At 42.4% G+C, this 14,750-nt stretch overlaps 1 protein-coding gene across 4 annotated transcripts in view; it reads left to right on the forward strand.

The window, feature by feature from the left end:
* The first annotated feature begins 4 nt into the window (after nucleotides 1-4).
* Nucleotides 5-14,750, forward strand: part of sfxn2 (sideroflexin 2) — a 90,408-nt gene continuing 75,662 nt past the window's right edge. For 2 of the 4 annotated variants that reach the window (XR_015760869.1, XM_043713052.2), the window contains exons 1-2: nucleotides 9-151; nucleotides 12,752-12,937. Coding sequence is in view for 3 of the 4 variants with exons in the window: in XM_043713052.2 (XP_043568987.2) it covers nucleotides 12,768-12,937 (170 nt within the window). In the remaining variant the exon portion in view is untranslated. Of the gene's footprint in view, nucleotides 152-405; nucleotides 574-12,751; nucleotides 12,938-14,750 lie in introns of those variants that run through there. The other 2 variants (XM_043713053.2, XM_087998723.1) reach the window with 2 other exon arrangements.

Here is a 14,750-nt window from a genome sequence, read left to right on the forward strand (position 1 = left end):
TCAGAAAAGGAAGGGGGTGGTGACGTACAGGCCGTGCGCTGATTGGTCAGGGAGCTACCGCCGGAGGAGGGAAGCAGTCAAATTGATACTTTGTTTTCCAGGCGCCCGATGGGCTTCGAAGTAACAAATAAAAGATACAGTAACTCTCCAGGTACGTTCATAACTTTGTTGCAGTCTTTTCCTTTCTTTGCTCGCTGCTTTAATTCCCCCGCTCGTAATGCTTGGAGCCGCGTGGTGTTGTCCTCCCCCTGGAGCTGTCACTCCCGGCTGCCTGCCCTGCCTTGTACTCGTGTCACCCCCCCCGCTAGCACCCACTCGCTGCTCCTCAATTCCCCTCCTCATTGCAACTTTCTGTCACGATCGCTTGACCGACAGGCGGCAAATCAATGATTGCAGGTTTCCATACCGATGCATTCAGCGGCCCGTGCAAGCTGCTTTCGATTCGTGCAACAATTACTTGCCACTTGTCACATTGAAGACTTGCATTGCTATGGTGCCTTCCACGACCTCCGATGTGCCAAAGTGATTCAAAGCGAGTTAAAAATCACACAACACCAGGTTATAGTCCAACAGGTTTGTTCAGAAGCACTAGTTTTTGGAGCACTGCTCCTCCATCAGGTAGCTGTAGAGCAGGACCATAAGACACAGAATTTATAGCAAAAGATTACAGTGTCATGCAACTGACATGATGTCAGTGTAGAAGAGTATGGTGCTGGAAAAGCACAGCCTGTCAGGCAGCATCCCAGGAGCAGGAGAATCAACATTTCGAGCATAAGCTTCACAGGAATATGATACATTGAACCAACCTAGATTGCTATTGAGTCTTTCACCTTTTAAAATGGGTTGCAGGTCTCGGTTCATTAATATGTATATCCCAGAACATTTTTTTAGGTCACATTCTCGAGATAACTTAAGGTTGTATAATTTTTAACTTTGTCCACCCCAGTCCAACACTGGTTCCTCCACTTCAAAGCGAGTGTAGTACTTTGGGGGTGTGGTTATTGTTGGAATATAGGACATGCACCTGTCAATTTGCATGCCCAGAAACAGCAATGTGATAGTAATAATTTCAGTAATGTTTGTTGACATAATATCAACCAGGTCATTAAAGTTAATTCCGTGGGTCTTCTTGAAACGATGCTTTAAAAGGCCAAATAGGATCTTCATTTAATGCCTTGTCTGAAAAAGGGCACCTCTGACAGGACAGTACTCTGTTATTAATAAGGCATTTGAGCACTTGGCTGAACTTTTGTGTCAAAGCTTTGAAATATAGGACTTAAAGCCAAAATCATCCGAAACATAGGTGAGAGTTTATATGAAGTGTATATTACTTTTGTTTGAATATTCATGGGAAATAATTTTGAACTTAATGATTCAATTTCTTTCTGATAATTGCTTGGTATGCAATCTCTGTCCTTTATTAATATATGAATGGTCAGCGTTTCATTTTCCAAACTAATTAGTAGTTTATCAATGATCACTAAATAGGTAGTAGTCTTTGTATGTCCAGTTTTTGTTTACATATTTATGGCCATTAGCACTCTCAAGAGTTTGATGGCAAAAGTCACATTTCTTTAACTTTATGGGAACATATTTAACTAGGGTAACCTGGTGAGATATTGCATCACATTGCACTGGTTACAATAGGTTTTTTTTTGTTGTAATGAAACCAATGCAATTTCTGCCTTTTGAACAAGTGCTAATTGTTCGCAGTGACATCGGGACTCTGCTGTGAAGTGTCAAGAAACTTCATTTTCCACATGCAATGCATCTTTCTCTAAACTCAGGTTACATGGCCACTGCTCGTCAGTGTACAGTGTGTAAATACTTTTCTCCAAATGACCTTCTTAAAAGACATGAACTATAATTTGCAACTGCAGAGTACCCAATATACATGATATATAAAGAAATCCTCCCTTATGAACAAAAACTGTTCATTTGTTTTAATCTGTCCCACTTTATGTGTCTCAACACAGGAATATAATTCATAATCTTTAAAATTTTTGAATGTTTTATTGGTGTATATGCAAGTTGTATTGCCTGTGCTTCTGGCACCTGCTCTTTCTTAGATTCAGTGACTTGGGAGAATGTAATTCAGTTTGCAGGAATGCCCCGAAGGCAAATGAAACAAGTTGTCCTCGCTACATGAGGATTTCTCCAAGCCCTGTCTCACTGGCATCATGCTGCAGGGTGACTTCATCATTGCCATCGTAGTAACTCAGCACTTGCCGTGTCACTAGTTGTTTGATGCGAATCAAAGTGGCTTCTTGCCCTCTGCTCCAATGTCACTACGTATCCTTTGCAGTGAGCTTGTGGAGAGGTTTGCTAACCTTGCTGAGGGAGCAAAGCAAAAATCCAACAAACGTTGCACTGTTTTCACCTCTCTTAATTTCTGCATAATAAAGAGTCAAGAGTAGCTAAGTGGGTGTGGATGGGTTGCTATTCAGAGGGTCGGTGTGGACTGGTTGGGCCGAAGGGCTTGTTTCCACACTGTAGGGAATCTAATCTAATCTAATCTAATTTGTCATTTCTACCATATACAACTGATACAGTAAAAAGGGGACAGCATTCCTCTAGGACCAAGGTGCTACATGGACAATGACCCATATACTTGACTTCAGTCCTCTTCAATTGCATTTCTTCCTCTTCAGCTTCAGGTTCATCTGGCTCGCTCTCAGTCTCACTGCATTGGATTCCGATCGTGGCTTCTTCCTTTGAATCTCCATAGGTAATCCACGGTCATGTCCACTGTGGGAAGATCACTGACTATCTTGTGCTCTCTTCATTGACACTGTCCCAGAGCAGTGTTTATATCAAAGGGCATTCCCAGCCATTGTACCTCCGGACTGGCATTCAGAATGTCATCAGAAAATTGCTTCTTGCCTGTATTCATCATTCATCTCTAGGATGGTAAGGACCTTCTGAGTTGAAAAATTGAAGCAAAATATCTTCCATGTTTGGGATGAAGATTTGAGATTTATGTATCATCGATTGTTTGCCTTGATGTGCAGTCTTAGTTCATGCCCTAGCTTCCAGGATAATTAGTAGCGCAGTGAATGGCGGGGCGAATATGGACAGATGCAAGAGAGAACTGAATGGAGAAAAATCACAAATGTTATCAAGCATGAAAATGTATCTCCATGGTCTGAAAGGAAGGCATTGTATAGATGTACTTACACTCCTGTCCGTCCAATTTGTTTGAAACCTGTAGTTATAGAGTCATAGAAATATACAGCACAGAACCAGACTCTTCGGTCCAATTCGTCCACATCAACCAGACATCCCAATCCAACCTCTCTTCCTTTTTGCCAGCATTTGGCCCACATCCCTCTTAAACCTTTCCTATTTATATATCCATCCAGATGCCTTTTAAATGTTGTAATTGTACTCACCTCCTCCACTTCCTCTGGCAGCTCGTTCATACACGTATGAGAAAGTTACCCCTCAGGTCCTTTTTAAAATCTTTCCCTTCTTGCCTTAAGTCTATGCCCTCTCGTTTTGGACTCCCCTATCCTGGGAAAGGAGTTTTAGCTATTCACCCTATCCATGCCCCTCATGATTTTATAAACTTGTATAAGGTTACCCTCTCGGCTTCCAACATTCCAGGGCAAATAGCCCCACCCTATTCAGCCCTATAATTCAAGCCCTCCAGTCCTGGCAACATCCTTGTAAATCTTTTCTGCACCCTCTCAGGTTTAACAGCATCCTTCCCATAGCAGGATGACCAGAATTGTATGCAGAATTCTAAAAGTCACCAATGTCCTGTACACCAATGTCCCATTCTCTTAATGTAGGCAAAAGTGAGGACTGCAGATGCTGGAGGGTCAGTATCTTCACCTCTGAGGTAGAGGGAGACAGGATCTCCTCTCAAAAGGGGTGAGGAGCTTGATGTCAGGAAACCTCCACACATGCAGGCCTTTTCCACTCTGTAGTGGGCTTTCCGCTCCTTGAAAGCGGGAAAGGGAGCATTGAGTGAGAGGAAAATAGGCAATATAGCTGCTCACAGTCCTGCAGGGAATTGGAAGGTGATGGGTGTCATAGATAGGTGAATGGAAAGCACAGAGGCCATGCTGGGCTTGAGATATGGGAGGTTGTGGGGAAATGGGGTTATCTGGTGGGGGAGATGTTGAGGGCAATAGTGAGAGTGACAAGCATGAGTCTCGATGGATGGTGGTTACATTAGTAGAGAGAGTAATTGTGAGGTTGCAGAGAGAAAGCTGTGGCATTTAACCTTATGGAGTGGATTGTTGATCTTTTATTGGATATTTCTTCCGGACCCACGGAGACCATATTAACCAGGATGGCAACCTCATACCAGGCTGTCCAGAATTGGTGGCATGGCTTCCTCTGCCAGTCCTGCTGTGGACCACCCCAAGCATCAGGCCCTCCAGGTCTATGTCAGAGAATCACAGTGACATTTTCCTTTTGTCTAACAGCTTGCAAATGTACATCTATCTCTGAGCGGGGGAGCTTTGGGATACCAGTGATCTTTGGGGTGCACAGCAGCCTTTTAAAAACGACAGGATGCCAGGGATCCTGGTCTTTTGGCGGACATTCAGTGATGAGTTCTTCTAGGATTGGCGAGTGGTGTGATGGGGTTAGAATTGGGTGAGAGGGCTGCCTTGGGGTCGGTACTTAACGAGATGAGTTTCCAAAGATATGGCGAGAGATCCAAGGAATTTCATGAGAATGACACTTAGCCAAAACAACTTGCGATTCAGCCCTGCATTTATCATTGATATTTAAGTGATGAACATTGTCCAGGGCACTAAGTTAATTTCTACTTCTCTTCCCTAAATGTTGCCATGGGATCTTCCACAAACAGATAAGGAATCAGTTTAAAGTCCCACTTGAAAGATGCGCAATACTGCAGCAAAGCTTCAGTCGGGATTATTTGATCAACTCTGCAAAGTGGGACCTGACGCCACATCAGGACTTCTTAATAAGTGAGCTACAGTAGGCACTTTTAGACCAATAGATATGGGAACAGAAACTGGACCATTCAACTCGTTGAGTCTGCTCCACCATTCAATCATGGCTGATAGGTTTCTCAACTCCATTCTCCCGCTTTCTCCCTGTAACCCTTGATCCCCTTGGTAATGAAGAACTTATCTATCTCTGTTTTAAGTACAGTCAATGACCTGGCCTCCACAGCCTTCTGAGGCAATGAATTCCACAGATTCCCCATTCTCTGGCTGAAGAAGTTTCTCCTTATCTCCGTTCTGAAAGGTCTTCTCTTTACTCTAAGGCTGTACCTTCGGGTCCTGGCCTCTCCTGCCATTGGTTCTAAAATTAACATATCCAACTAGAAAGAGAGTTCATGATATAACTATATTCATCAAACACTCAGGTTCAGCTCGGCATTTATTTGTTAAAAATGATTGCCTTTGACTGATAGCTTACGCAATGTAAACTATTTGCTACATAAATAATCAATTTTAAAAAGTCCAAAGTGGGTTATCCAAATGTACAAAGTCTATTAAATAGTTGTTAGTATCCCAATCTCGGACAAAACATTTTAATCTCCACTAACGTGCATAAGTGATTTGTCTGACAATCAGAACTGCTCAGTTGAGTTATTGTCTGTGCAACCTGATACCAACCATCTGTGATGCTTTAAACAGCCGTGTTTTATTTTGTGGAACTGATGGTATTTTTCAGAATTAAAGTTCTGCACCTTATTGACCCTGACCCCTCATTCCTGAAGAAGGGCTAATGCCCGAAACGTCGATTCTCCTGTTCCCTAGATGCTGCCTGACCTGCTGCGCTTTTCCAGCAACACATTTCCATCTCTGATCTCCAGCATCTGCAGACCTCACTTTCTCCTGACCTATGTCATGCAAACATTCTACTGCAAGTTATACAAATACACCATGGCTTGCTTTTCTCTCTTTCGCACACAAGATGTGGACTTTGCTGGCTGGCAAGCATTTATTGTCCTTAATTGCCCTCAAGAAGTGGTGGTGAGCTGCCCTGTAAAACCACTGCAGTCCATTTGGTATACATTGACCCACAATGCTGTTAGGAAGTGAGTTCCAGGGTTTTGACCCAGCGATACTGTAAGGATGGTGATATATTTCCAAGTCAGGATGGGAAGTGGCTTTGAGGGGAACTTTCAGATGATGGTGTTCCCATCTATCTGCTACTCTTGTCCTTCTAGAAGACAGTATTCATGGGTTTGGAAGGTGCTGTCTAAGGAGCCATGGTAAATTGCTGCAGTGCAACTTGTAGCTGATGCTACTGAGCATCAGTGGTGGAGGGAGTGGATGATGGTGGATGTAGTCTGTCCTAAGTGTGTCAAGCTTCTTAAGTGTTATTGGAGCCTCACCATTCCAGACAAGCAGAGAGTATTCCATCACATTCCTGATTTGTACCTTGCACATTGTGGAGACGTTTAAGGATAGAATTCCAGGCCTAGGGCCACAGAGGCTCGACCATTGATACTGGGGAGATGGGAATTGGAATGCAACATTGCCTTGCTTGTAAGGAACAAATGACAATGTTACTCAACACTTGACTGGAACTACAATCCTGTTAAAACCTTCCCTGAGCAGCCCTCTATGGAGTGATTGGCCATCCCTTGAGAGCCTTGTACAACTGCTCATTTCAGTACAGCTAATGTTAAGAATTCTGAAGCTGCCCTACTCTGAGAATGCATTAGTATGGAAGCAATAGGGGAAGAAATACACAATTCTATATTATCTGTGATTTTAATATTCCTTTATTTTACTGTAAGGATAAAGATAGAACCTTTTTCACACTGTATTGCTTTACTTTGTCTGACAAGCTAGAAGCTGAAGGAATAGAAGCAGATTTAAATCTTTGATCTAAACTGCTCTACAATAATGGCCTGGCTTTTACGGTCACAGCTGAAGCAGCAACGCTTGCTGTTCACTTCAGAGAAAACTGCCTTCAAAGATCTTTACTTCCTTTTCCCAGCGTCAGTTTGAATGTGCCGTCAAGTCATGAGGATGTACAGATGTGCAGCAAAAGTTATAGTCATCAAGCAGGATAAGCAACCAATTACACTGAAGTATTCTCACAGACAGTAATCCAACCAGTAAACCACACGTTCACATTTAATTTTAAATTTTACCCGTTAGAAAAATAAATGATTTGACATTTCCACATCGGATTAATGTAAAAGATAAAATATCAGAAACTTCTTAAAATTGTGCAACTTTCTTAATGGAATAATGTGAGGTTCAATAATTATAAAATTTTCTTTCAGCCTCAGTGAACTGTTTGCAGTAATTATAAACTTAGCAAGCTCTTAAAATGCCAGTTATGCCTCATTTTAATAATGAGTAACTTTTTAAAGGTTTTTACAGTGAAATTACTGGCATTCAAGAGCATTTGTCATCAATCCAGTGACTTCAATTAGATTGCAGTCTGAAGAAGCACCAACAGTTTAGTCATTCCTAATCTAATGCTATCAGTATAACCTGATGTTCCCTTCTCCCTCCCGTGTTTATGTCACCTCCCTTTAAATACATGTACGCTGTTTAATTTAACCACTCCAGTGGTAACAAGTTCCGCATTCTTTTGCTGCTGCCTTGGTAAAAGAATTTGCTGTTTTGCTTTTGCAGACTATCCTATATGAATGGGGGAATGGAGAATCACTGACAGCAGCATCTGGATTTCTGCATTTTAACTGCTCATGTGCAGGCTCCAGAAGTTGCTGTCAATTTCAGAGAAGTAATGATGGTGAATGCTGACAGTTTTGCCATTATTACTGCTGCTGAAACCAGATCATTAGATTTTAACGTTGAAAATCTATGCCGGTCTGTTTTAAGAATTCCACATTCACAGGCAAGGAAGTTTTAAATGATTTAGCACAGATCACTGGATTATATACCTCCTGTTTACAGCCATAATAAAATGTCATGCGCTTGATCAGGGCAGTACATTTTGTGAAAATGAGAAAAGATTCTTCCTTGTCAATGTGAAGCAGAAATTATCTTCAACAGATAATGCTATCGTGGAGTCAGTAAGACTTCGGTGAGGTAGAAATAACATTCGCATGTAGCTGGTTTGAAAATCATTTGCACAATCACTTATGGCTCAGGACTCCAAGAATTATCTTGATAGTGCAGTGTTGAGTATCAGGGACAGAGACAATTCGACATAAACTCCTTATAGGATCCTTATCCAACATGTAATGTGAATGAAGAGACTCAAGGGGCTGAATGGCTTACTCTTGTTCCTGTGTTCCTTAATGAATATATGAATTATGAGCAACAGTGGGCCTCTGGGCATCTTGAATTGCTGCACCATTCAGTGCAATCAAAGATGATCTGAGTGTGATCTCAACTCCACTTCCCCGTCTGCCCCAATATCCATTGACTTGCTTGTCAATCCAGATTCTCTCTGCCTCTGTTTTAAACCTATTCAGTGAACCTGCCTCCACTACTGTCTGAAGAGGAGACTTCATCAGCTTTTCAATGCCCTGTAGGAAAAAATAATTCTGCCCATCTCTATCTTAAATGGGAGACCTTTTTATATTTAAACCATCTGGAGCCTGCACATGAGCAGTTAAAATGCAGAAATCCAGATGCTGCTGTCAGTGATTCTCCATTCCCCCATTCATATAGGATAGTCTGCAAAAGCAAAACAGCAAATTCTTTTACCAAGGCAGCAGCAAAAGAATGCGGAACTTGTTACCACTGGAGTGGTTAAATTAAACAGCGTACATGTATTTAAAGGGAGGTGACATAAACACAGGAGGGAGAAGGGAACATCAGGTTATACTGATAGCATTAGATTAGTGTCTCCAATAAGAGGTGTTCTAATCTCAACCATTAGGTGTAGCAGAGCTGGTCTTCATGCATAGGGGCTAAAATGTCATTCAGTTAGTGATTGATGGTCCTCCAATTGTTCCAGATGAAAAGCCTGCTTGAGTTGACTGTGTAGGACATCTAGCACAGAAATGAGCCAATGGTTCAAACAATCCATGTCAGCGTTTATGTTCCTTTCTTCCGTTTTTCCATCATCAGCATAGCCCTCTATTCCCTCCTCCTTCACATTCTTTGGCTGCCTCCTCTTTAAATCATGTGGACAATTGGCTAAATCACTCCTTGTGGCAGCAGGTTCCACGTTCTCACCATCCTCTCTGGGTAAGTACATTCCTTCTAAATGCCATATTTTGTTACTTGCTGATGATCCTTAAATTGAAAGGCTGGAAATGTGTTGCTGGAAAAGCGCAGCAGGTCAGGCAGCATCCAGGGAACAGGAGAATCGACGTTTCGGGCATAAGCCCTTCTTCAGGAATGGGGAAAGTTTGTCCAGCAGGCTAAGATAAAAGGTAGGGAGGAGGGACTTGGGAGAGGGACGTCGGAAATGTGATAGGTGGAAAGAGGTCAAGGTGAGGGTGATAGGTCAGACTGGGGTGGGGGCGGAGAGGTCGGGAAGAAGATCTCAGGTTAGGAAGGCGGTGCTGAATTTGATGGATTTGACTGAGACAGGGTGGGGGGAGGGGAAATGAGGAAACTGGTGAAATCCGAGTTCATCCCTTGTGGTTGGAGGGTTCCTAGCCGGAAGATGAGGCGTTCTTCCTCCAACCGTCGTTTTGTTGTGGTCTGACGATGGAGGAGTCCAAAGACCTGCATATCCTTGGTGGAGTGGGAGGGGGAATTGAAATGTTGAGCTACAGGGTGGTTGGGTTGGTTGGTCCGGGTATCCCAGAGGTGTTCTCTGAAACGCTCCGCAAGTAGCCGGCCTGTCTCCCCAATATAGAGGAGGCCACATCGGGTGCAGAGGATGCAATAGATGATATGCGTGGAGGTGCAGGTGAATCTGTGGCGGATATGGAAGTTTCCTTTGGGGCCTTGGAGGGAGGTGAGGGGGGAGGTGTGGGCGCAAGTCTTGCACGTCCTGCGGTTGCAGGGGAAGGTGCCGGGAGTGGAGGTTGGGTTGGTGGGGGGTGTGGATCTGACGAGGGAGTCACGGAGGGAGTGGTCTTAAATTGAAAGGCCCCTAGTTTTGTGCATGCACCAGTGACAATATTCATCCAGTATCTGCTCAGTTTAAATACCTCTTTTAGGTCACCCCATCAGCCTTCTCTTTTCAAGAGAAAAGAGACAACCTTTTTGTCCTTTCATATGGGCGAGGTGTGTCGTAGTGGTAATGTCACTAGATTGCTCAGCCAGACACTCAAGCCAATGTTTTGGAAGTTGGCTTTGAATCCCACTATAGCAGATTGTGAAATATGAATTCATTAAATTGTGGAATTAAAATCTAGTCTAATGGCAACCGTGAAACTGTTGTCAATTGTAGTAAAAACCCAGCTGATTCCCTATTGTCCTTTAGGGAAGGAAATCAGCTGATCTGGCCTACTCGTGACTTCTGTAGGTCCACAGATTACTCCAGACCCACAGAAATGTGGTTTATTTTTAACTGTCCTCTGAAATGTTTGAGCCAAGCCATTCATTTCAAGGGAAATCAGGGATTAGCAACAAATGCTGACCTTGCCAGTGATGGCTACATCCCATAAGAAAAAAAAGAAATAACATCGAAGAATCACAGGGGTTGAAGAATAGAAATAGGTTCTTCAGCCCATCAAGACTGTGTCAGTAAAAACAACCACCTAACTATTCCACTCCAATCGTCCAGCACTTGGCCCATTGTCTTGTATCCCTTGGCATCGCATGTACACATCTAAATACTTCTGAGATGTTATGAGGATTTCTACCCCAACCCCCCTGACAGGCAGTGAGTTTGAGATGCCTGCAGCCTTCTAATGGTTTTGTTAAAAAAAATTGTATGCCCTGCATTTTGGGGCGGCGCGGTGGCTCAGTGGTTAGCATTGCTGCCTTACAGCACCAGGGAGCAGGGTTCGATTCCACCCTTGGGCGACTGTCTATGTGGAGTTTGTATGTTTTCCCCGTGTCTGCGTGCGTTTCCTCTGGGTGCTCTGGTATCCTACCACAGTCCAAAGATGTGCAGGTCAGGTGAATTGGCCATGCTAAATTGCCCGTAGTGTTAGGTGCATTAGTCAGAGGGAAATGGGTCTGGGTGGGTTACTCTTCGGAGGGTCGGTGTGAACTTGTTGGGCCAAAGGGCCTATTTCCACACGTAGGGAATCTGAAATTTCTGGTATCATCTAGTAAATGTTTCTAGTGTATTCTTGACATCTTGGACATTAAGAGCTCTTTGAGGTTGGTTTCAGACAGAACTCCATTCCGATATGTCCTGTCAACTTGCCTATTCAGCATCGTAACTCTATCCTGGCAAAAGTCAGTGCTCTCAGGAAAAGTAAGGGCATGATTTGGAGGATCATATTGTCTCCTCAATATATCATTGAGTCCTAAATGCTGCAATATGTTAGAAGTTACATAGACCATTACTTTGATAGCATCTTACTTCTTTTTTGTGGGATTGTCTTTAATCACAATGTGCTAGTACACTCATCAAGAGAAATACAGAGAGATTGATTGACCTTATTCTGTAATGTGGGACTGAAATTCAGTATGAACCCATGTGGATTTAAGATTTCAGTCAGGTGATGAACAATGGTAACCTTGTTTTTGTTGTGCTGACTCCACAGCTAACATCTACAGCACTTTATTTTACCAGTAAAATTGGCAATTTCCTTGAGAGGATAAGAATCATTAGTACAAGAAAGAGATTGCAAGGGCTTTGCTGGGGATGGGGGGAAGCATAGATATTTAGTTGGAGCATTATCAGGATTCAGTTGAGGGAAATTTCATCCATCACAAACCCCAAACCCAAATGGAAGTGGCAGATGCTGAAATTGAGCCTCTGATTTGACATTCGTGTTGCAAATAGAAATAATGATTAACAGGATTAAGTGTAAAAGCAGAACGGCTTTTCCCAGTGAATATAACGATTGACCATAATAATTGTTTCGTAGTGTAGAGTTGAATATTGCTGAAAAATACACAATTTTGTACAAGTTCGTCTTGCACTAAGGACAATCCACAAGAAAAAGCAACGTAAAGGGAAAATACCATTTAATCTGTATGAGAAGAGAGTTCTGATTAGTTGGCAAGTGGATTCTGATTGGTAGAAGTGTTGCTATGGATAGTGCACCAGTTAGGTGATGAATGACAATTAGGGTTAGGGTTATGGTTAGGAGTCAGAGTCGTTGAGTCATCCAGTGTGGAAACAGGCCCTTCGGCCCAACATGTCCATGTCGACCAGGTTTCCTAAACTGGACTAGTCCCATTTGCCTATGCCTTGCCCATGTCCCTGTAAACCTTTCTTGTGCATGTATCTGTCTAAATGTCTTTTAAATGTTAGAACTGTACTTGCCTCTGGCAGCTTGTTCCAGATCCACATCATACTCCATGTGAAAATGTTGCCTTGCGTCACCAAGCTCAATTCGCCAGTGTCAGCACGATTTCATGAAGGGCAAGTCATCCAAAGATCCACAAAATGGATTAGCCATGGTTAAAGTGGGGTTATGGTTATGGGTGTGGGTCTGGGAGAATGTTCTTCGGAGGGTCAGGGTAAATGTGATAAGCAGAATGGCTGCTATCTGCACTATAGGGATTCTCACTCCTTCCAATCGAAAATCTAAGGGGATTGAGAATTCATTGTAATAGTTAGCCATGGTACAAACCTTATTCTACAAACATCTGTGATCCACCTGGTGCTTCATGAACATTCCTTCAGAACAGTTCAACACTTTCTCACATCAACCTGATAAGAACTGTATCATACTTAACTAATGGATGTAGGGTACTATTAAGATGAAGCATTTTAGAACAAAACACATTTTATCTTCCAGGTTTGAAAGCGCCAAGATGTCAGGAAGTACAGTGGATCTCTCTAAGTTTAACATTGATGCACCTCGTTGGGATCAGACAACTTTTGTGGGCAGGCTTAAGCACTTTTTCAACATCACAGATCCTCGCACGGTGTTAGTATCAAATGCAGCTCTCGATAAAGCCAAGGACCTGGTTGACAGTTTCAGGTATGCAATTGAATCATTTCATCAGGTTGTTCCAGTATGACAACATGGTCAGTATGGATCGATCACTGGTCAGCTTGTTAAAATCGACAATTGGCCGACAGAGGGACAAGAATGCAGAGGAGCTGACATTTTCCGATCTTCGTGGTGAGATGATATATTTACTGATGGGATTTACAAAATATCATCACTGCAACTGAATAAAGAAAAATAGATAGGGTGGTTTGTGTGTGGAATGAACTGCGTGAGGAAGTGGGTAGATGTGTAGATGCGAATACAGTTGCAACATTTAAAATACATTTGCATAGGTACATGAACAGGAAAGGTTTAGAGGAATATTGGCAAAATGCAGGCAAATAGAACCACTTTAGTTTGGGAAACTTGGTCAGCATGGACTGGATGGACCGAACGGCCTGTTTCCATGCTGTGTGACTCTATGTTTATATCGTACCCACCACGACACTAGGTCATCCCAAAGTGCTTAAAATCCAACTGAATACTCTGGAAGCACCCAGCAGGACAGTTGGCATCTGAGAAAGAGGAAGAGAAACAATATTTCAACAAAACTTGAAATAGAAATTTCCAACATTTCGTAAGCAAGTGCAGAGCAGGAATCAGAAGGGAAGCAGAAAGGGAGGGCTAGCTAGAGGAAAGAACAAAGGCAAATTATTAAACAATTCTTCAGAACTGACTCAGGTCTTTGGACTGGAAACATTAACTCTGCATTCTCTCCACCGATGCTGCCAGACCGACTGAGTTTCTCCAGCAATTTCTGTCTTTGTTTCAGATTTCCAGCATTTATAGTTCTCTATTTTATTGCAATGTTTTGCCTTTCTTTTTATGCATTTGAAGTGTAACTGCTTGCCAGGAAGCAGAAATGTGGCAACTAATTTAATGACAGCCAAGCCCCAAAGACAACAATGGGGTAACTACCGAAAAAAATGTCTTGGAGGAATTCAGCAGATTTGGCAGCATCTCTGGAGAGAGAAATGGGGTTTCAACTCTGGAACAATTCAGTGACCAAAGCATTAACTCTGATTTCTCTCCACAGATGCTGCCAAACTTGCTGAGCTTTTCCAGCAATTTCTGTTTTTGTTAGCAATGTCCTGTCATCTGTAATGCTACAGAATTATCACTTTCATTCCTGTTAAATGTGGTAATTCACAGGAAAACAGAATTATTACAGCACAGAAGAAGACCATTTGGCCCATTTCCTGCTTTTTCTATCCAAGTAATCATTCAGAGCCCCTCTTGAATGTCTCAATTGAACCTGCCTCCACCATATTTCCAGTCAGTACAATTTAACTGATAGACTCCAATATTTTTCAAACTATAAATGCTAAGCAAACAGGCTAATGCTTTCCCAGGATCAGATTACAAACATTTCTTTCAGTTTTGGAACAGCATTTACTGTTTTCCACAAACCTTGGAGAATCAAAACATTGTTGAATCACAAAGCTCTTTATTTGCAGTTGTCATCTTGACCTAGCCATCCTACCCATTCCTTCAGGGTAATTACTCTCTCTTTCCCACGCCACCCAGAAAATAAATGAAAAAATTGAAGGACTAAATTTTAATAACGCCAAACAGAATTGCAGGATATTAAACACACCCAGAAGTACTTAGTGTTGATGCCAGCAAATAGAAAACAGGTGTTAACACCAGTGAAGGCACATCCAAATCCATCCCAGTTAAGTAGCAGAGGCTAAAATGTGAAATAAAAGGCTCTAAAAGCAGATAATGACCGCTACTGAAATGTTTGAGACATGAAAGTGCAAAAGCACTCATTAAAACTGTAAACCTGAAACTATAGAAC

The sequence above is a fragment of the Chiloscyllium plagiosum genome, unplaced genomic scaffold (assembly GCF_037043375.1).
Source record: "Chiloscyllium plagiosum isolate Xiang-an unplaced genomic scaffold, Cpla_swu_hap1 HiC_scaffold_22, whole genome shotgun sequence".
Lineage (NCBI taxonomy): Eukaryota > Metazoa > Chordata > Chondrichthyes > Orectolobiformes > Hemiscylliidae > Chiloscyllium > Chiloscyllium plagiosum.